Here is a 23,487-nt window from a genome sequence, read left to right as displayed (position 1 = left end):
GCCTGGAAAAAGCAGCAGATGACCCAAGTGTTTGAACTCCTGATATCCAACATGGGAGACGTAGATGAAGCTCTTGGCTCCTAGCTTCGGCATGGCCCAGCTGTAGTCATCTGGGGAGCAAACCAGTGGATGGAAGTTCTCTTTCTTTCTGTCTCCCCCTCTGTCAAATAAATAAATAAATATTTTTTTAAAAAAATCTTGTTGTGTCCTAATTAAAGAGGACCAACTATTAACCACAGAAACAACAGCCAATACGATTGCCATCTAAGTTCATCTGGGTCAATTTATACAATTCTTAACAAAAAAATTAAACTGGAAAACACTTTAAAAAATATTTATTTATTTATTTGAAAAAGCTACAGAAAGAGAAGGAGAGGCAGGGAGAGAGAGGTCTTCCAACCACTGGTTCACTCTCCAGATGGCCACAATGGCCAGAGCTGCACCAATCCGAAGCCAGGAGCCAGGAGCCAGAAGCTTCTTTCAGGTCTCCCATGCCGGTGCAGGGGCCCAAGGATTTGGGCCATGTTCTACTGCTTTCCCAAGCCATAGCAGAGAGCTGGATTGGAAGTGGAGCAGCCAGCAGGATGCTGGCACTGTTTTACCTGCTACGCTACAGTGCTGGCCCCTATTTTCTTTTCAATAAATGCCAAAACTGTTGCACCCAAAACAGCTGCAAACAAGAGCAGGGCTTTTTAATGGAAATTTTAAATAAGAGACCAAGAGCTCGAAGCATTTCTTGGAAGAACTGCAACAGGAGTTGAAACACAGCTCTACCCTGTAAATCCTAAAGACAGTGAAATGACTACCAAAAGGTGGAAATGGTTTAATCAAAGCTCAAGAGCAGAGGTCACAGCACCTGATTCTAGGGATGCTCAAGGTACTCCACTTGCTGACTTTCTGGAAGGCCAAAAAATGATAATGTCTTTTTCGTAAGAGAATGCTTTGAGAAAGCAAGCCAAAGCTTTAGCAGAAAAATGCCTGAGAAAGGTTCACCATAGAGCCCTTCCAATCCCAACAATGCTCCTGGCTCACTCCTCTCATCGAACAAAGTCCATTTTGACAGTGTCAGTGGGAAATCATTAGGCATCCAGTTTACAGTCCTGATTTGGCTCCTCTGACTTTTTTGCCTAATCTTGAAAAATCTTAAAAGGGAACGTTGCTTCCTTTGCCGTTGGTTCACCCTCCAATGGCCGCCGCGGCCAGCGCGCTGCGGCCGGCGCACCGCGCTGATCCGATGGCAGGAGCCAGGAGCCAGGTGCTTTTCCTGGTCTCCCATGGGGTGCAGGGCCCAAGCACTTCGGCCATCCTCCACTGCACTTCCTGGCCACAGCAGAGAGCTGGACTGGAAGAGGGGCAACCGGGACAGAATCCGGCGCCCCAACCGGGACTAGAACCCGGTGTGCCGGCGCCGCTAGGCGGAGGATTAGCCTAGTGAGCCGCGGCGCCGGCCCAGGACTCTCAATTCTTTAGGGATGGACTAAATGGCTGGTATCATTGTTTACATTTTTCATCAAGTTTTCCAAGCCCCCTCATGTAGCTGATGGGATTTTTTGAAAAAAGGCTAAGAATTCAGCCCAAATTTAAGCAATGGTCTTTTCTCAAAATTTATCCCTCAGAAAGAAGTAATACTTTGAACATTTAAGTCCTTACAAAGCCTTTCTTATATGACTGTTCTATCCAGGCCAGTGCTGTGGCACACCATACTAAGCTTCTGCCTGCTGCACCGGCATCCCACATGGGTGGCGGTTCAAGTCCCAGCTGCTCCTCTTCAGGTCCAACTCTCTGCTTACAGCTGGAAAAGCAGTGGAAAATGGTCCAAGTGCTTGGGCCCCTGCACCCACATGAGGGACCTGGAAGAAGTTCCTGGCTTCAGTTCAGCCGAGCTCCAGTCACTGAGGCCATTTGGGGAGTGAACTAGTGGATAGAATACTCTTCTGTCTGTCTCTCTCTCTCTCTCTCTCTCGGCCACCGCTCCGCCTCCGCCTCTTTGTAACTCAGACTTTCAAATAAATAAATAAATCTTAAAAAGAAGAAGAAGTGAACAACTGGAATAATGCAGGGCTTTGGTAACAGGTAGTAAGAAACTGCCGCGGCTCAATAGGCTAATCCTCTGCCTGCAGCGCAGGCACATCGGGTTCTAATCCTGGTCAGGGCACCGGATTCTGTACCGGTTGCCCCTCTTCCAGTCCAGCTCTCTGCTGTGGCCCAGGAGTGCAGTGGAGGACAGCCCAAGTCCTTGGGCCCTGCACCTGCATGGGAGACCAGGAGAAGCACCTGGCTCCTGGCTTCGGATCAGCGCAGTGCGCCAGCCACAGCAGCCATTGGGGGGGGGGGGGGGGTGTGAACCAACAGAAAAGGAAGACCTTTCTCTCTGTCTCTCTCTCTCTCACTGTCCACTATGCCTGTCCAAAAAAAAAAAAAAAAAAAAAAAAAAAAAAGAAGCTGCCCTGTGTAACATGAAACAAGAAGACTCACTGCTGGAGGAAGCATGGTTTAGTGGAATCCTCACCCACTGGCTGAGAACTATTTGAAACCTCAAAGAACTGAGGAAGTCTAAAATTATTTTAGTCAATATTAATTTGGGAGACTTAGAGATATCAATCCAGCAAGATAAATTTAAAAGGCAGTAAGTATTTTTAATAAATTCTTGGAAGTAATTCCAAATGACCTCATCAATGCTATATAAACAAGTTTTTTCTAAAATTTGCTTTAATTATATAAAGAGAACAAATTTCATGTATTTCATATACACAGTTTTAAGAACATAATGATATATTCCTCCCTATCCTCCCTCCCTGGTTCCCACCTTCTCCTCCATTTTTCTTTGAATTTTTGCGATTACATATTTTTTTTATCAAAGATTTTTGTTTATTTATCTGAGAGGTAGAGTTACAGATGGTGACAGAGAGACACAGAGAGAAAGGTCTTCCATCTGCTGGTTCACTACCCAAATGGCTGCAATGGCTGAAGCTGGGCTGATCTGAAGCCAGGAGCCAAGAGCTTTTTCCAAGTCTGCCACACAAGTACAGGAGCCCAAGGACTTGGGCCATCTTCCACTGCTTTCCCAGGCCATCAGCAGAGAGCAGCTAGGACTAGAACCAGCACCCAATATGGGATGCTGGCACCACAGTCAGAGGATTAACCTACTGTGCCACAGCATCAGCCCCACAATGACATACTTTCAATTTACTTCATAATCACAAGCATAACCTCCACTAAATAAAGAATTCAGCAAGTAAGTAGAAAAAAACTGTTCCTCAGGAGTATAGACAAGGGCTATAAACAATAATCAAATCTCAACATGTCAATTTTGCTCTATACATTACATTTTTTATACTCTGTATATAAGTTATCACAAATCAGGGAAACCATACGGTATCTGTCTTTTTTGAGACTACTAGATAAAAGAAATTGTGATAAATCAGGGAAAACAGATTGCATTTGTCTTTTCTGAGACTACAAGATAAAAGAAGTTGTAGTATGAATACACACCATGGAATACTAAGCAGCTTTCTTTAAAAAAAAAGAATGAAATCTTGTCTGTCATAACAAAATGGACGCAACCGCAGATCATTATGCTTAGTGAAATTAGCCAGTCCCAAGCCTTAATTTTTTTCTTTTTTTAAAGATTCATTTACTTATCTGAAAGGCAGAGCCACAGGAAGGCAGAAGCTGAGAGAGAGAAAGGTCTTCCATCGGCTGGTTTACTCCCCAGACGGCCGCAATGACCAGAGCTGCGCCGATTCAAAGCCAGGAGCCAGGAGTTTCTTGTGGGTCTCCCATGAAGGTGCAAGGACTTGGGCCATCTTCTGCTGCCTTCCCAGGCCATAGCAGAGAGCTGGATCAGAAGTGGAGCAGCTGGGACTCGAACCAGCACCCATATGGGATGCCGGCACTGCAGGCGGCAGCCCTACCTGCTATGCCACAGCACCGGCCCCAAGCCTTTGTTTTTTTCTATAAAATCACTTTAAAAATAAGTCAGTCACTAAATTGCAATGGTAATAAATGAACTTGACACAATGAATGAAAATAAATAAAAACTGTCCAATTCTTTGTTACAGGTACTCAGCAAAAATATGAAAATATCCAGCATCAGAATGCTATACGGATCCAAGAAGCACAATATCTCTAACAGTTTAAAGTAACTATCATGTGGTCTTTCTGTACTCTCTCTCAACTTTTCTGTAAATTTATTCTTAAAAATAAAGTCTTGGAGCTGGCAGAGCAGGTAAAGCCACCACCTGCAGTGCCATCATCCCATATGGGCGCTGGTTCAGGAGCCGGCTGCTCCACTTCTGATCCAGCTCTCCATTATGGCCTGGCAAAGCAGTAGAAGATGACCCAAGTCCTTGGGCCCCTGCACCTTCGTGGCAGACCTGGGAGAAGCGTCTGGCCTCTGGCTTCAGATCAGCACAGCTCTGGCTGCTGCGGCCATGGGGAATGAACCACTGTATGGAAGACCTTTCTCTTTCTGTCTCTCTCTGTAACTCTGCCTTTCAAATAAATAAATAAAATTTCTTTAAAAAAATTTTTAAATGTTCTCTGGAAAATCATTTCACTGATTTAAAAAGTATTTCTCTCTCTTTTTTTAAATTTATTTATTTGAAAGGCATAGTTGGGTGGGTGGGTGGGGACTCTTTCAATCACTGTTTCACTCCCCAAATGGCCACAATAGCCAGGCCTGGGCCAGACCAAAGCCAGGGGCCAGGAACCTCATCCAGGTCTTCCACAGGGGTGCAGGGCCCAAGGACTTGGGCCATCTCCCACTATTCTCCCAAGCACAATAGCAGGAAGCTGAATCAGAGGAGGAGCCAGTGTCACAGGTGGCAGCTTTACCCGCTATGCCACAACGCTGATCAAAAAAAGCATTTTTTATAAAACTATTTATTTGAGAGGCAGAGTTAGAGAGAGAGAGAGGGAGAGCTAGAGAGAAAGGTATTCCATCTGCTGGTTCACACTCCAAAGGGCTGCAACGGATGCAGCTGGGCCCATCTGAAGCCAAGAGCTTCTTCCAGGTCTCCCATGTGGGAACAGGGGCCCAAGTACTTGGGCCATCCTCCACAGCTTTCCCAGACCACAGCAGAGAGCTGGATCAGAAGAGGAGCAGCTGGACACAAACCAGCACCCAATATGGGATGCCAGCGCTGCAGGAAGAAGCTTAGCCTACTACGCCACAGGGCTGGCCCTGCCAAACGGCATTTCTAACAATAATAGTCAATGATATTGCACATATGAAATGTGAGGGGGCCGACGCCGTGGTGCAGTAGGTTAATCCTCTACCTGCAGCACCAGCATCCCATATGGGCACTGGTTCGAGTCCCAGCTGCCCCTCTTCCGATCCAGCTCTCTGCTATAGCCTGGGAATGTAGCAGAAGATGGCCCAAGTCCTTGTTGTCATACAATGCTTATCTTCTCAAAGGAATATTAGAGGACTTAAAACCAGGGCAGCTTTATATATAAGATATCTTACAACAGAAACTATCTGAAATGTTCCCTGGAAGATTTACACAAAATAAAGCATTCTTCACCAAAGGAAAAAAAAAAAAGAAAGAAAAAATTCTCTGGTTAGTAACCATTCATACAACTCATTCCAAGGTCAGAAAATTAGATTAGGCTGCTCTGCCTTCACCTTTGACCTATGGCAATGCTCCTGGAATTAAGGCCTCAAGCTCAAAAATCTGGCTACTACAAACATTTTTTTTAATGAGAAAGAATATTACACTTGATATTAAAAATCTGGGGGTGTCTTATCAGACCTCCATAACAAACAGAGCAAGGGGCCGGTGCTGTGGCGTAGCAGGTAAAGTTGCCGCCTGCAGTGCTGGCATCCCATATGGGTGCCAGTTCAAGTCCTGGCTGCTCCACTTCCTATCCAGCTCTCTGCTATGGCCTACAAAAGCAGTAGAAGATGGCCCAAGTCCTTTGACCCCTGCACACGTGTGGGAGACCCAGAAGAAGCTCCTGGCTCCTAGCTTCAGATCCACGCAGCTCTGGCCATTGCAGCCAGTTGGGGAGTGAACCTCTCTCCTTCCTTCCTTCCCTCCCTCCCTCCCGCCCCCCCCACTTTGTGTAACTCTTTCAAATAAATAAATAATCTTTAAAAAAAAAATAAAAAAGACAAAACTTCTCTAATCCTTAGTCTCCTACATAAATAATACTGTCGGCCCAGACCCGATAAGAAGTGATAACAGGTAGGGCCGGCGCCGCGGCTCACTAGGCTAATCCTCCGCCTAGCGGCGCCGGCACACCGGGTTCTAGTCCCGGTCGGGGCGCCGGATTCTGTCCCGGTTGCCCCTCTTCCAGGCCAGCCCTCTGCTGTGGCCAGGGAGTGCAGTGGAGGATGGCCCAGGTGCTTGGGCCCTGCACCCCATGGGAGACCAGGAAAAGCACCTGGCTCCTGGCTCCTGCCATCGGATCAGCGCGGTGCGCCGGCCGCAGCGCGCCGGCCGCGGCGGCCATTGGAGGGTGAACCAACGGCAAAGGAAGACCTTTCTCTCTGTCTCTCTCTCTCACTGTCCACTCTGCCTGTCAAAAAATAAAAAAAATAAATAAAAAATAAATAGAAGTGATAACAGGTAAATTTATAAACTGTCAAGAAGAAAAAAAATGCTAATATTCACAAAATCTGAAGGCCATCAACGATAAACTAAATTAACAAACCTCATCACCTTTTCTTTCTTTTTTTTTAATATTTGTTTATTTACTTGAAAGTCAGAGTTACACAGAAAGGCAGAGAGAGAGAGAGAGAGAGGGAGGGAGAAAGAGAAAGGTCTTCCATCCACTGGTTCACTTCCCAACTGGCTGCAACAGCCAGAGCTGGGCCGATCCAAAGCCAGGAGCCAGGAGCTTCCTCAGAGTCTCCCACACAGGTGCAGGGGCCCAAGGATTTGGGCCATCTTCCATTGCTTTCCCAGGCCATAGCAGAGAGCTGGATCGAAAGTGGGGCAGCTGGGACTAGAACTGGTGCCAATATGGGATGCCAGCCCTGCAGGCTGCGGCTTTACTCGCTACACCACACCTCCAGCCCCCATGACCTTTTCTCAAGTCTCATTCTCAGACTTTGCTCCCACTGGTTCCCTCTTTCAGCTAGTCTTCTTTAATCTTCCTTTATTTTGCTCCAACAGACATTTTCCAAGTTTCAGATCCAAGCCCTCCTTGTCTGCAGTACATTGGCCTTGCTGTCCTAACTGTTCTGAAATGTGTGTTCTGAATCCCAGGTGGGAAACCTGCTCACTAGCTCCCTGTAACATCTGTCTAAAAACACAGACTCTTTCTCAGCTCCAATTTCTCCTAACTTCCTTACTCTTCTTTAAATGCAACACTGTAAGTCAAGCAAACTTCATTTTTCCCTTTTTCATTGCTTTTCCACTTTATGTACAATAATTATGTCAGTGCTGCTGATTCTTCTTGAAAAGAGCCCTTTCAAGACTTGGGAGCCTTTAAAAGGTTCACTGCCCTTCACCCAGTATTTCTTTAAGATTTTATTTATTTTATTTTGAAAGGCAGAGTTAAGAGAAAGGGAGAGACAAACAGGGGTCTTCCATCTGCTGGTTCACTCCACAAATGGCCACAGGCACATTAGCAGGGAGCCAGACTGGAAGTGGACTTGAACTGGTGCCCATATGGGATGCCAGCAGCATCCTAGCTGCAAGTGGTGGCTTTAACACCCTGCTCCATAATGCTGGCCCACACCCAGTATTTCTATTTGCAACATTCCACCTTCTCTCAGAAAATCTGAAATGTAGACGAACATATTTACAGATGTATTATAATGTCAGGAAACTGGAAACAATTTTTCTAGGAACAGGGGAATGTTTAAGCAAATTGAATAACTAAGGAAATCAGAATGTTGTAGTTATTAATAACTATGAAAAATGTTTAAAGACATAAAAAAAGTTTGTAACAAGTAATAAAATAAGGAGGCAATACACAAAATTACATAAAAGAAATGATAAAAATAACAAAAATGCAGGAATAGGAAAAAACAGATCAAAAGGAAATATACCAAATATTAACAATGTTCCATGTGTGCATATCTTGCATGCTGGTTAAGAATCTAAGTTTGGTTTTTCCTTCTTTATATATTTCTACAATTTCTAGATATGATATAAATTATTTTTAAAAAACAGAAAACAGGGGCCGGCGCTGTGGTGGAACAGGTAAAGCCAGCACCTGCAATGCCAACATCTCATATAGGCACTGGTTTGAGACCCGGCTGCTCTACTTCCTATCCAGCTCTCTGCTATGGACTGGGAAAGCAGTGGAAGATGGCCCAAGTCCTTTGGCCCCTGCACCTGCATGGGAATCCCAGAAGCTCATGGCTCCCGGCTTTGGATCAGCACAGCTCTGGCCATTGCGGCCATCTGAGGAATGAACCAGTGGATGGAAGACCTCCCTCCCTCCCTCCCTCTCTCTCTCTCTTTCTCTGCCTATCTGTAAGTATCTGTAACTCTGCCTTTTAAATAAATAAATTTTCTTTAAAAAACAGAAAAAAGTGATTCTTTATATGTGTTTTCAATTTAAGACTCCTCAGGTTTCCCAAATTAATCTACAAATTCAATATTATCCCATACCAAACAGCAAAAGGAAAAAGGGAGAGAGGGATATGAAAATATGTTAATAAATATATAAGAAAAGCACCTAAAAATCTGAAAACAAGGGTCAGAAATTTAACCTAACAGTTAAGATGCCCACATACCATAAAGAAAAGTATCTCGTTTCAATCACTAATTCTGGATCGGATCCTTTCTCCAACTTCCTGTACCCTGGGAGGCAGCGGTGATGGCTCAAGTAACTAGGTTCCTACCATTTAGGCGGGAGATCTAGACTGAGTTCCTAGCTTCTAGCTCCCAGCTTCAGGTCTGGCCATTTTGGCGAGATCTATACCACGACACCATCCTAGGCTCTAGACCCCACATCCCTGCCATGGCTGGAAGCCAGGTGACCACAAGGCCCAAACACTGAAGTCAGCTCCACCCTCATGCTGATGGGATTCACTGCTCCTACTTCCCTGCCCACCCCCAGGCAGTTTTAAGAGGACCTGTTTCTGAATTGGCTCTTGATCTCCATCTCTCCTGATATCTCTCTCTTGATCTCTTTGATCTCAATCTCTCCATCTTTTTGTCTCTCTTTTTTTTTTATTTGACAGGCAGAGTTATAGTTATAGTGAGAGAGAGAAACAGAGAGAAAGGTCTTCATTCCATTGGTTCAGCCCCAAAATGGCCGCTACAGCCGCAGCTACGCCTATCCAAAGCCAGGAGCCAGGTATTTCCTTCTGGTCTCCCATGTGGATGCAGGGGCCCAAGCAGCTGGGCCATCCTCCACTCACTGCCTTCCCAGGCCACAGCAGAGAGCTGAACTGAAAGAGGAGCAACCGGGACCAGAATCCGACGCCCATATGGGATGCTGGCGCCACAGGCAGAGAATTAATCAAGTGAGCCACGCTGTCGGCCCCATGTCTCTTGATCACTCCCTGTCTCTCCTGCTTTTCCTTCCTTGCCCCTTCCCTCCAGTCTGTCGGGTTTCCCCCAAAAAACCTTTCCCTTACTCCAGTATTTGTTGTGTTTTGTGGCAGCCTTACAGCCATTGTGGGTATTTCAGGAGTAAACCAGTGAATGGGGAGTGCTCACTTGCTCGCTCGCTCTCTCTGCCTCTCAAGTAAAATTTTAAAGGTACCTGAAAACAATAATCATAAGGTATGCATGCGAGATTCAGAGTCCTTGCCGAAACTAAAACGTACTCAAAACTACAGCAGGAACAGAACCAGAGCAGGAATGGAGAAGTCAACACATTCAACTACAGGTGGAAATAAAGTAGAGCTGAGACAGCCTGATAAACTAGTAACAAAAAAAAAAAAAAAAAAAAAAAAAGGTAACAAAAGCCTACAACTACAAAATGAGTCAAACTTTACTGAACACTTAACACAGATCCACAACCCTTGGGGCCAGATATTTGCAGACTGAAGGGTTTTGGATTGTCCAAACATAACATGTGAGTCTAACACATAGGAGCATTGTGCAACATTCCAGCAAGGTCTGTGACAGCACCTCATTAGGTATTTAAAAACATGCAACCTCCAGCCCTCTCCATCTCATTCCTCCCTGTGCAAAGCACCCTGTGCTCTCATCTCAATGCTTCCTGCCAACCCAGGGCTTCTACTCAAAATACCCATTCCCACTTGTACTTTCAAACTCTTCCTAACTTGCCACCTACATTTTACTGATAAAAAATTTTTTTAAAAAATTTAAAAAGAAAACTTCTTAAGAACCATTTCCTTTCCAACTTTTCTACTTTATAAACACACAAAAAAAGCTTATTCAGCATGTAATATTCTAAAGACTACTCTGTCTTCTTATTCATATACAACTGCAAGGTTGCTTTTGTCCTAAGGCAGTGCGCTGAGGCTGCTCCAGCTGCAGTCTCATGACTTTCTAACCGCCAGAATCTAAGGCCAAGATTTTCTTCCAGATTCATGTTAATCATTTCCTTTTTGAAATGCTTTATTCCCCTAGTTTCTGTGAAACAATTTTCTCCTGGTTCTCCCATTTCTCTGTGGTTTCTCCTTTATCACCCCTACCTTCTGCCTTATCCTCACATACAATGCCTTCAGGTAATTGCTACCATCAACTACCTGACAACTCTCAATATCTATATCCAAACCAAGCCCATCTCAGTGCTCCAGCTGCAAACAGTGGCTAAATATCTCCAATCAGAAAGCACCCAGAGACCTTGAACAGCCTAGCCAAAACCATCACTAATGATTCCTAACACATTCTGCACTCCCCAATCATTAGGAATGGCAACACCACCCACAAATTTAGCTGGGGTTCAGCCTAGACCCCTAATTTAAATAGCCATGAAATCCAATTAATTCTGCTCCTTAGGACCACCTGTCTCCTCCAGTGAAACTCCTGGCTTCCACACCATGGTCCACACAACAGCATATCAAAAATCTGCACCTCTTAACAACTCCCAGATTCCTTTTCAGACCTTAGAACCCCATTCATTGTTTACCAACTCCCTGCACCCCAGCCTGACATTCCAGGACTACATGCAGGTCAAGTCACTTTAAACCTCCATGAATGGACATCAACCTCAGTGCTCCCATTGAGGCCCTAGCCCTGCCTCCTATTTTACTTGGCAAATAATTACTGGCTCTTCAAGATCTAGTGGAAAGTGTCCGCCTCCTTTCCAGCTTGTTTTTAGTTTACAAAATTATATGCAATAACACATTAATATTTAGGAAGATATACACAATAATACAAAGAACTCCTCCAAAAACCTACAAAGAATTTTTATAAATCAGTAACAGAAAGACTTTTATAACCCAAATCTTTAAAATAGAAAAAGGTAAAGGACTTAGACACTTTATAAAATATAAAGTTTAGAGCTGCTATTCCAGTGTAGCAGGTTAATTCACCACCTGTAATACAAGCATCCATACCGGCACCTGCTCATGTTCCAGCTGATCAACTTCCGATACAGCTCCCTGATAATTGCCTGGGAAAATCAGAGCCAAGACAGTCCAAGCATCTGAACAACTGGCACCCACGTGGAAGACCCAGATGAAGCTTCTAGCTCTGGCCTGGCCCAGTCCTAATCACTGTGGCCCTCTGGGGAGTGAACAAGCTGGTGGAGGATCTCTTGCTACCTATCTCTCTCCTCCCTCAAAAGAGTAAAAGAAAAAAATAAAAAGAATACTCTTAGATCCAAAGTAAATTTTTAGAAAAGCACTTACATATATATACAGTATAAACAGTAACATTAAAAAAAAAATGCATGCAAGTTTAAAAGATAATGTTCCAAAACAACTTGAGGAGCTCCAACCAATGCTTACTTTAAAAAAAAAAAAAATGGGGCCAGCCCCATGGCTCACTTGGTTAATCCTCTGCCTGCAGAGCCAGCATCCCATATGGGCGCCAGGTTCTAGTCCCGGTTGCTCCTCTTCCAGTCCAGCTCTCTGCTGTGGCCCGGGAGGGCAGAGGAGGATGGCCCAGGTGCTTGGGTCCCTGCACCCACATGGGAGACCAGGAGGAAGCACCTGGCTCCGGATCGGCGCATTGCCGCCGTGGTGGCCATGTGGGGAGTGAAACAACAGAAGGAAGACCTTTCTCTCTGTCTCTCTCTCTTATTGTCTATAACTCTACCTGTCAAATAAAAAAAAATTAATTATTTGAAAGGCAGAGTGACAGAGAGGGAGAAAGACCATCTGTTTATTGGTTCACTCCCCAAATGGGCACAACACCCAAGTCTGAGCCAAGCCCCTGGTCTCCCAGATACGTGGCAGGGGCCCAAAAACTCTGCTGCCTTCCCAAGTGCATTAGAAGGAAGCTGGATCAGAAGCACGTTAGTGGGGACTCAAATGAGTACTCCAACATGGGACGCCAAGCATCATGAGCAGTTACTTAACCAACCTACCCACCCATGTGGGTGCCAGTTGCTTGTTTCTATAAATTGTTCCCTCCTATAGGAATCTACCAATATCATAATACTTACTTCTATTATTTAAAAGAAAATGCTATTAAAATAATAATACTAACATTAAAATAAAAAAAAAAAAGTCTCCTGAAGCCATCCCTTACCAATCTATGCACCACTGTACCTAAAACGTATAGAGCTACAGCGAACTGGATGCAGGATGTTAAGCAGCTGCTTAAGGCAACCACATCCCAGATTGGAGTGCCTGGGATCCAGTCCTGACTCCACTTGTGTTTCAGCTTCCTGCTACTGCACACCCTGTGAGGCAGCAGATGCCATCTCAAATACTTGAGTTCCTGTCACCCACACGAGAGACCCAGATGGAGTTTCTGGCCTCTGGCTTCAGCCTGGCCTAGTATCAGCTGTTGTAGGCATTTGGGGAGTGATCCAGCGTACAGAAGATCTCTCTCTTTCTCTCTCTGTCACTCTAGTTTGCCTTTCAAATAAATCTTTAAAAAAAAAGAAAGAAAAAAAAATTTGTTTGTAAGTTGGATTCACTCTTTTTTTTTTTTTTTTTTTTTTGAACTTATTTGAAAGTCAAAGCTACAGAGAAAGAGAGGCAGAGGCAAAGAGAGAGAGAATCTTCTATCCTCTGGTTCACTCCCCAAATGACCACAATGGCCAGAGCTGGCCCGATCAGGAGCCAGGAGCTTCCTCCAGGTCTCCCACATGGTACAGGGGCCCAAGCACTTAGGCCATCTCCCACTGCTTTCCCAGGCACATCAGCAGGAAGCTGGATCGGAAGTGGAACAAATGGGACTCAAACTGGTGCCCATATGGGATGATGGCACTGCAGGCGGCAGCTTTACCCACTACACCACGGCACCAGCCCCATCAAATAAATAATCTTAAAAATAAAGGGGCCAAAGGCCTGTGCTGTGGTATAATGCGTAAAACCGCCATCTGCACTGCCAGCTTCCCATATGGGTACGGTTCGAGTCCTGGTTGCACCACTTCCTATCCATCTCGCTGCTATTGCCTGGGAAAGCAATAGAAGATGGCTCAAGTCCCTGGGCCCCTGGGTCCATGTGGGAGACCCGGAGGAAGCTCCTGGCTCCTGGCTTCAGATCGGCGCAGCTCCGGACGTTGCAGCCATCTGGGGAGTGAACCATAGGATGGAAGACCTCTGTCTCTCTGTCTCTACCTCTCTCTGTAACTCTTTCAAATAAATAAATAAATCTTTTTTTTTTTTTAAAGAAGGGGTGACATGACCTCACTTATTTAAAATAAATAAATAAAGGAGCCGGTGCCGTGGTATAGTGGGTAGGACTGCTGCCTACAGTACCAGCATTCCATATGGGCGCCAGTTCAAGACCCGCCTACTCCACTTCTGATCTAGCTGTCTGCTATGGCCTGGGAAAGCAGCAGAGGGTGGCCCAAGACCTTGGGCCCCTGCATCCGCATGGGAAGACCTGGAGGAAGCTCCTGGCTCCGGATAGGTGCAGCTCCAGCCGTTGCGGCCAACTGGGGAGTGAACCAGCAGATGGAAGACCTCTCTCTCTTTCTGCCTCTCTCCTTCTCTGTGTAACTCTTTCAAATAAAATAAAATCTAAATAAATTTTACAGTGCACATCACATTGTCCTGCAGTGATCTGTTTACAAAGCAATCTCCCCTTTTTTGCCAGTTAATCCTGAGTTTTATTTGTCATAATTGTCCCAGCATCCAGCACTAGATTATCTGCTTCATATATATTTACTGGACACCTGGCATGCCAAAATGCTCACCCAACAAACAAATGGGTAAAAAATAAGAAGTAAAAAATAGGTGATCATCTTCCATGAGAGGGTTTGTGAGTGCTGAGTATATTCTTCAGAGAAGGGCTGAGGCTTACCAAGAAAGAATACAAACTTGTACCACTGCATTCCAACTGTCTCACCTATGATTTACTGACCCAGTGCCACCAGTCCCATGCCTCTCATTTTCTGTGACAGAATCCAAACTATAGAAAATGGAAAAGCAATACTCAATGAATCCACCTAACTACATAACAGAAAAAAACACAAACAATGCCAACAATACCACACAAGTAACTATGCAGAGAAACATCAAGGGAGATAGCCAAAACACCAAAAGACCAAGCTGCTATCTAGTGAGCAAGTCCAAATTCAAGCAGAAGTACTCTAGCACCTGTACTCCTGGGTAGTTATCCTATAGAATGGAAACAAGCTCACCCAAATACCTGTACACCAGCATTCAGCAACTTTAAGAGTAAGAAACTATAAAGTACCCAAATGCTCATTAAGGTGAATAGATAAAATGTTTCTCCACGAAACAGAAATGCTACTTAGGAGTGAAAATGAATGACCAACTGGGACAGGCAACAACAAGGACAAATTTTAAGGGGGATGCACTGAGTCAAAAGAAAGTGAATCTCAAAAGGTTACATACTATAAATTCCCATTTCCAAATCATTCTCCAAGTGGCAAAACTGCAGTGATGAGGAACAGCAGTGGGGGAGGAGGTGGAGATAAAGAAGAGCAAAACTATTAAAAAGTAACAAGGAGGCCAGCATGGCAGCAAAGAGGATTAGGCCCTCTATGAGGCAACCCCAGCATCCCATATGGGTGTTGGCTCCAGTCCTGGCTGCTCCACTTCCGATCTAGCTCCCTGCTAATGTGCCTGGGAAAGCAGCAGAAAATGGCCTCTTGCATCCAGGCAGGGAACCCAGGTGGAATCCTGGCTCCTGTTTCAGCCTGACCCAGCCCTGGCTGTTGAAGTCATCTGGAGTGATTCAGCTGACAGAAGATATCTATCTGTATCTCCCTCCCCACCCCTTCCTCCTCCCTCCCTCTCTCTTTCTTCCCCTCTCTTTAATTCTGCCTTTCAAATAAATAAATCATTGAAGGGGGCTGGGGGGGTGGGGAGGGCAGCATTGTGGCGTAGTGGGGAAAGCCACCGTCTGTGATGCTGGTATCCATCCCTGTCCCAGCTGTTCCACTTCGACCCAGCTTCCTGTTAATGCCCTGGGAAAGCAGCAAAACATAGCACAAGTGTTTGGGCCTCCCATACACGTGGGAGATCCAGGCGAAACTCCTGGCTCTTGACTTCTGCCTGGCTCAGTCCTGGTCATTGCAGTCATCTGGGGAGTGAATCATCTGATGGAAGATCAAACTCTTTAAAATAAATAAGTATATAATTTAAAAATAATAAAAAGATAACAAGGAGTTTCTTTGTGCTGATGAAAATAGTAATGCATCCTGTTTGTGGCAATGCCTAATCTACACAAGTGATAAAATTTGATACAACTACAAACAGTGTATGGTAAATACACTGGTAAATTTTTTTTTTTAAAGATTTGATTTTTTATTTATTTGAAGGAGTTACAGAGGCAGAGAGAGAGAGAGAGAGAGAACGAACGAACGAATGAGAATGGTCTTCCATCTGCTGGGACACTCCCCAAACGGCCGCAAAAGCCAGAGTTGGGCTGATCTGAAGCCAGGAGCCAAGAGCTTCTTCTGGATCTCCACGCCAGTGCAGGGGCCCAAGGACTTGGGCCATCTTCTACTGCTTTCCCAGGCCACAGCAGAGAGCTGGACTGGAAGTAGAGCAGCCGGAACTCCAACCAGTTGCCTATATGGGAAATCAACACTGCAGGCAGAGGCTATACCCGCTACAACACAGTGCCAGCCCATAATAAACTTGTTCTTAATAACACTGTGTCGGCGCCAGGTTCTGGTCCTGGTTGTTCCTCTTCCAGTCCAGCTCTCTGCTGTGGCCTGGGAGGGCAGTGGAGGATCGTCCAGGTGCTTGGGCCCCTGCACCCACATGGGAGACCAGGAAAAGGTACCTGGCTCCTGGCTTCAGATGGGCACGGTGTCAGCCGTGGCGGCCATTTGGGGAGTGAACCAACAGAAGGAAGACCTTTCTCTCTTTCTCTCTCTGTCTATAACTCTACCTGTCAAATTAAAAAAAAAAAATTAAAAAAAAAATACTGTGTCAACTGCATCAACGGCAATGTTCCAGTTTTGACAATGTTCTACGGTTTTATAAGATATCACCACTGGGAGAAGCTGAATGAAAGGTACATAAAGAACTCTAATATTTTTACAACTTCTTCTAAGTAAAATTATCTCTAAATTTAAAACTTTTTTTCACTTTGGGGCTGGCACGGTGACACAGTGGGTTAAAACCCTGGCCTGCAGCACCAGCATCCCATATGGGCACTGGTTCAAGTCCTGGCTGCTCCACTTCTGATCCAGCTCCCTCCTGACGTGCCTGAGAAAGTAGCCGAAGATGGCCCAAGTCCCTGGGCCCCTACACCCATGTGGAAGACCCAGAAAAAGCTCCTGGCTCCTGGCTTCAGATCAACTCAGCTCTGGCTGTTGCAGTCATTTGGCTAGCAGATGGAAGACCTCTCTCTCTGTAACTCTATCTTTAAGGCTGGCGCCGTGGCTCACTAGGCTAATCCTCTGCCTGCGGCACCAGCACCCCAGCTTCTAGTCCCAGTTGGGGTACCTGATTCTGTCCCGGTTGCTCCTCTTCCAGTCTAGCTCTCTGCTGTGGCTCGGGAGTGCAGTGGAGGATGGCCCAAGTGCTTGGGCCCTGCACCCCATGGGAGACCAGGAGTAGTACTTGGCCCCTGGCTTCAGATCGGCGCAGTGCACCGGCTGTAGCGGCCATTTGGGGTGGGGGGTGAACCAACGGAAGGAAAACCTTTCTCTCTGTCTTCTTCTCTCTCACTGTCTAACTCTGCCTGTCAAAAAAAATAAAAATAAAAAATAAAAAAAAAGATAAATCTTTAAAAGAAATAAAGATAAAAAGTCAAAAAGTAGAAACAACTCAAATGTCCAACAACAGAAAAATGATAAAGAAAATGTGGTCTACCAACACAATGGAATATTATACTTGGCAATGTAAGGAATGAAGTAGCAGCACATGCTACAATAGGAATGAAATTTCAAAACACTTTGCTAAGTAAAAGAAATCAGATACAAGGTTGCATATTACATGGTTTCACTTACATAAAATAGCCAGAGTAGGAAGACAGACAGAAAGTAAGTTAGTGGTTGCCAAGGCGAGGACTAAGGGAATAGACAGTAACTTCTAAACAGATGTGGGATTTTTTTTTTTAAAGATTTATTTTATTTATTTGAAAGTGTTACAGAGAGAGAGAGAGAGGTCTTCCATCCGCTGGTTCACTCCCCAGATGGCCACAACAGCCCGAGCAGGGGCCCAAGGACCTGGACCATCTTCTGCTTTCCCAGGCCAAAGAGAGCTGGATGGGAAGTGGGGCAGCCGGGACTAGAACCAGCAACCATATGGGATGCCAGCGCTTCAGGCCAGGGTGTTAACCTGCTGCGCCACAGCGCCGGCCACAGATTTCTTTTTGAAGTAGTGAAAATGTCATGAAATTAGGTAATAATGATGGCTGCACAACCTCATGAATAAACTAAAACTCACAAATTGTAAAACTCATAAATTTATGGTATATGAACTATGTTTCAATAAGTTATATAAAAAAATCAATAAATGAAAAAGACCATAAAAATGTTATCTGCATATACTTGTAGACAAGGCAAAAATCTATCCTAAGCTATCTGGTTTATCTAATTTGTAAGATTCATGACACTACAGTTTTTCCCTACTGCCTGTTTTTACAGCAGCACAATTCATAATCTGCAAACTGGGGCAAGTACCTGGCCTAGCTGTTAAGGAACTGGGTTGGAGTCTGAGCTCTGGCTCCAATTCTAGCTTCCTGCTAGTATAGACCCTGAGAGGCAGCAGGTGATGGCTGAGGTGGTTGAGTTCATGCTACTCACATGGGATACCTGAAATAAATTCCCAGTCCCCATCTCTGGCCCAGCCCAATTCTGGCCCTTGCAGGTATTGACAGAGTGAAGCCATGGATGGCAAGCTTGCTGTCACTGTCTCTCTCTCTCCCACTCAAAAAAACAATTAGCAAACTAAACTCACTATAAAAATTTAACAAGATTAATTTTTTAAAGATTCATTTATTTGAAAAGCAGAGTAGCAAAAACAGAAGGGGAGAGAGAGAGAAAGAATCTTCATCTGCCGATTCACTCCCCAAATGGCCACAATGGACAGGGCTGGGGCCAGGTAGAAGCCAGGAGCTCTATCTGGTCTCCCATATGGGTGTTTTGGGCCATCTTCTGCTGCTCTCCCAGGAGCACTAGCATGGGATGGGATGAGAAACAGAGGAGCTGGGTCTTAAATCGGTGCTCCAATATGGGATGCTGGCATCCCAGGCACCAGCTTAACATGATGTGCCACGGTGCCAGCCCCAGTACTAAATTTTTGACTTGGGACCAACATTGTGGCATAGTAAACTAGACCTCTGCCTGCAGCATCGGCATCCCAAATGGGTGCTGGATCGTGCTGGCTGCTCCTCTTCTGATCCAGCTCTCTGCTGATGGCCTGGGAAAGCAGTGGAAGATGGCCCAAGTGCTTGGGCCCCTGCACCTGCGTGGAGACCAGGAAGAAGCTCCTGGCTTTGGATCAGCTCAGCTCTGGCCGATGTAACCATTTGAGGAGTGAATCAGAGAATGGAAGACCTTTCTATCTCCTGTCTTTCCCTCTCTCTGTTAACTCTACTTCCAAAATTAAAAAAAAAAATTTTTTTTTAGTTAAAAATGTTTACTCAACTACATATAGAAATCTTAATTTTTTTCCTGACAGCTATAAATTCTGATCTACTAAGAGAGTAGCCTCTAGGAACAGGCTCAATTAATAAAAGCTCATGGAACTGAACTAAACTAAAATTAACGAAGAAGGGCAGGCGTTGTAGCGTAGCAGGGTAGAGGCACCACCTGCAGTGCTGGCATCACATGTGGGCACCAGTTCTAGTCCCAGCTGCTCCACTCCTGATCCAGCTCTCTGCTATAGCCTGGGAAAGCAGTGGAGGATGACCCAAGTCTTTGGGCCCCTGCACCCATATGGGAGACCCGGGGGAAGATCCTGGCTCCTGGCTTTGGATCAGCCCAGCTCTGGCAGTTGTGGTCAATCTGAGAGTGAACCAGCAGATGGAAGACCTCTCTCTCTTTCTCTGCCTCTCCTTCTCTCTCTGTGTAACTCTGCCTTTCAAATAAATAGATAAATAAATCTTTAAAAAAAATTAATGAAGAGCCAGCTCGCATATACCAGGGAAGAATGACACAAATTGATCATATTGCACCAAGCCAGGCCCAGAGAGTCACATAATTCAAGCTTATCAGTCACTGTATAAATTGTTTAAAATTAGACCTACTGCTCCTTGACCTCCTCTAGAGAAGTAATCGAATAGCAAAACTGAATTCCAGTCCAAACTAACTGAACGTGCAACCTTGCCCTGTTGGAACCACCTGGAGACTACCAGGCTCCTGAAGTCCCTTCTCTGCAGGGTCACACCCTGCATTCTGAATGATGATGTCTCTCTCATTGCCCAAGTCCTACTATGGGCCAGTTTCCACTCCTATCTTACCCTCACCATCTGTTCTCCACATAACAGCCAGTGCTCTCTCAACAGAAATAAGATGCTGTCCCTCACAGATCTAAGTCTTCGAGGCCCTGCACACTCTGACTCCTGACTGTCCCAACAGCCTCAGTATCACTCCGGTCACCAGGATCTCTGCGTTCCTCAAACACTGCCAGCCCTCTCCTCCCCAGAGCCCACTCCTCCTCCTCCTCTCCAGCTTCTGCTCAGATGTCACCTCCTCAGGATGCAGTCTAACACATTACTCACGCTGCGTCCCTTTCTTCAATGTAAAATGGTGACTGTCACAGCACGCACCTCTCCGGCTGCCACAAGGTATAAATGCACGCAAACCAGCAGAGTGCCTAGCACGGTGCCCAACGTCATCTACTACCATCATTACTCAACGTGCTCCATCGTAAATCCCTTGCTATCCATGCGCACCATCTTGGAATTATCTTATTTGTCACCCGCTCTGCGGTTCTCCCCAAAACCCTAGAGTGTCTGCTTCGTGAGCAGCTGTGTGTGCTTCATTCAACGCTCCATGACCACCTCCAAAGGATGTGCGGGTATCTGGTGAGTACATGACTAAATCACATCCGGCGTTTCTTGCAGATAATGTCTGGATTCAAAGAATAAGTGAAAAGCGGCAATGTCTCGATGCATCAGCTAGGGAATTGGCTGGTCCCTTCTTGCTAATTATATGGCAGACCAGCCAGTTCATCTCCTCATAGCTAGTGTTCTTTCCCTTAAATCGTATCACATGTACACAGTGGAAGGAACTGGGAGATTAACCTATGAGAGTGAAAGTAGAACATTGTGGATATTCGCTGACTCTTTATAAATATCCTACATAAATCCAAACTGTAGCATGCCAAAAAATGCTATTCACCACCATGAAAGTCATACCCTGAAATATTAAGATATAAAACACACTGAATTGAAACAAATTTTCTACGTGTACTCAAGTAAACCATGCATACTTGTGTATGGGGTACTTCATAAAACTCACAGGAAATGGAATTAAAGGTCTTTCAGTTCAGACAACTTTGAAGTCCTTGCAATTTTCCCACCATATGCTTTCATGAACGCTAATATGAATGCCTTATATGCATGCATTTCAAAAACTTTATGCATGAAACTTTTAATTCCATTTTCAACTTTCTCGAGTAGCTTCATATCTATTTATATATACAAATTCAATCATTTCTCAAACTGAGGCTATGCTTTTCCCAACTTCTATGTTTCTGAACATAACGAGCTACGTGGAAATAAACCAATGCTCTGACAGCTGTGGTTAAAACTCAGTCCTCACTCACCCCGAATCCTCCCCGTTACAGGTCTCCTGACTTACAGGCTCAACATCACTGGTTCGCCAAGGGAAATCCCAAATGGAAGGCTCTAATGGACCTGACAGCTTAGCATTAATTTCTTAAACGCGTCTGAAAGTACCAGAAATCCACGCCTTTCGCCCTCCTGAGAATTCAACGTCCGACTTGACCCGGCGGTTCTTCAAGTGCCTAAGAAACCCCTTTCCCGCACTCGCGGGTTCCTGTTCAGGAAGGCATGGTCCAGCCGAAACCCGGCTTGCGGAGCCCTCCATGCACTTTGCAGTTGGGCTTTCCGCGAACAAAACACCCGGCCGTGGACACACCAGCACCTTCGTCACGGGTCAAGGCCGAGGCGAAGGACACAGCGACGGGAACGCCTCCGCGCCCTTCCCCGAAGCACCAAGCCACGGCGCAGAGTAGGTTTCGCTCCACACCCGGAGCGAGGCCCCCGATCGGAAGGGGTAACGAGGCTCACGGCGGGCACGGGCTCGGCCACAGCCCGGCCGGGCGGCAGCGGCGGCCCCAAGCCGCTCTCCGGGAAAGGTTCCTAGGCAGGGCCGGGCGCAGGCGGCGGCCGCGACGTCGACGCCCCCGGCCCAGGGCCTTGCAGCGCGCCCCGCCGCGCACCAAAGTCACGCTCGACCCGAGCACAAAGTTTGGAAGACGTACCCGAGCGCCGAAACGCACGGGTCTCAGAGCTGAGCTCGCGCCAGGGACAAGTCTCAGGAGATCCCTTCGACGCCCGGCTCGCGTGTGGGGCAGAAAGGCCGCGAGGCGGCCTCGCTGAGAAGGAGGCGGCGGCGGCGGCAGCGACGCCCACTCAGACGCCCAGCTCCTCTTCCTCCCGGGCCCCGCCGCCCAGGTGCTAGCCGCGCAGCCGCCTCACGCGCGCGCCCAGCGCGAGGGAGCCAGGCACGGGCGCCGGGGCCCCTCCTGAGGAGGGCCTGCGACCCCCCGGGCCAGCCCGGCGCACGCCCGGCGCCTCCCCGCCGCTGGCCACGGAGACCCGGTCTGGGGGCGCGGGCCCGGGGGTCCGCGGCGGGGCGGGCGCGGGGCCGCACACCCCTCCCCCGCCCGCCGCCCCTCCCCCCGGGCCGCCCGCGGGGCGCGCTGGAGCCGAGCGCCGGCGTCCCGGGGGACCAGCCCGCCCGCCGGCCCGGGGGACCCGGGCAACTTTGCCCTGCGCGGCCGCCGGCTGCCGCCCCTCGCCCCCGGCGAGGCAGGGAGGGGACCCCGAGACGAGCGCGGCGTGGACTCACTTTTTCGGATGTTTCTCTCTTTTCGGCCTCCGCTTTCGGGCCTGAATGGCCAGCACTAAGGAAAGAGAAGACACACATTAACGGTCGGGCCGGGCGGCGTGAGGGCCGCGAGGCGGGGGGCGCCGCGGGACGCTCACCTTTCCGGGAACTCATCGCTACGCGGCGGAAGCGGGGCGGGGGGCTTCGCGGCGGCGGCGGCCGCGGCGGCCGCGGCGGCAACGCGGGAGCCGAGCCGAGCAGAGCCGAGCCGGGCTGCAGCCTCCCCTCACTCCGCCAGCCGAGGAGTCAGAACCGCGCCTGCGCCTGCGCCGCCGCCGCCGCCGCCGCCGCTCCCGCGGGGACCCAGCAAGACCCGCCCCCGTCCGGCCCCGCCCCCGCCCCGCCCCCCGGCGGTCCGGGGGGATTGGGACCCCACGCGCGCCCCCCACCCCGCGGCCGCCGCCGCCACCCACCCGTGGCGAGAGGACTACCGCCCTCTAGGCCTGTCTCGCCCACGGCCTCGCCCGCCCCGGTCCGCGGCCCAGGCTGCCGCCTCCTGCGCCCTTGCGGCGGGCGCGGGGCCGCCCATCGCGCTCGGCCCCCGGCCCGCCGACCCTCCCTCGCCAGCCAAAGCCCCTGCCCGCCGCACCCCGGCCGGTCGCGCTGGCCGCCTGTCCATGCGCCCGTCGGTGCCCGGCGCCTCCGCGGGGCTCACACCACCTCTCTTCCCGCGGCCTCTTCTCCCCCTTGGCTCCTCTACATCCTTGCATCCCCATGAGCGCCGCTTCCTCCAATCCGGCGCGCGTGGAAAGGGCACAGGACCAAGAACCGGGAGCCCTGGGCCCTAGGTTTGCAGTGTGACCTTGGCAAAGTCGTTTTCTCTCCCCACCCCACCGCACCCCTTCACCCGCCCCTCAGAATTGGGTTAAGTTTAAGGGATGAAAAGATCCACAGAGCGTTGACAAATAGGATGCGGCTTCTGCACGTGAATTGAAGCCCAGTCCGGTGAGGAACGTGTTAGCCTAACAAAGA

The 23,487-nt window shown here is 47.7% G+C and overlaps 1 protein-coding gene across 19 annotated transcripts in view; it reads right to left on the bottom strand.

The window, feature by feature from the left end:
* The window catches only part of SRPK2 (SRSF protein kinase 2), a 280,381-nt gene extending 257,135 nt beyond the window's left edge, over positions 1-23,246 (bottom strand). For 2 of the 19 annotated variants that reach the window (XM_051849705.3, XM_051849710.3), the window contains exons 1-2: positions 23,105-23,246; positions 22,477-22,531 (exon numbers count right to left, since the gene is read on the bottom strand). In XM_051849705.3, the coding sequence (XP_051705665.1) occupies positions 22,477-22,531; positions 23,105-23,231 (182 nt within the window). In that variant the 5' untranslated portion in view covers positions 23,232-23,246. Of the gene's footprint in view, positions 1-21,886; positions 22,026-22,476; positions 22,532-22,613; positions 22,798-23,104 lie in introns of those variants that run through there. The other 17 variants (XM_051849701.3, XM_089328484.1, XM_089328483.1 and 14 more) reach the window with 11 other exon arrangements.
* Between the last annotated feature and the right edge of the window lie 241 nt (positions 23,247-23,487).

The sequence above is a fragment of the Oryctolagus cuniculus genome, chromosome 3 (assembly GCF_051225735.1).
Source record: "Oryctolagus cuniculus isolate XC-2025 breed Fujian yellow rabbit chromosome 3, ASM5122573v1, whole genome shotgun sequence".
Taxonomy (NCBI): Eukaryota; Metazoa; Chordata; class Mammalia; order Lagomorpha; family Leporidae; genus Oryctolagus; species Oryctolagus cuniculus.
The sequence above is the reverse complement of the archived record's forward strand: the minus strand, read 5'-3'. Positions and strand labels throughout refer to the sequence as shown.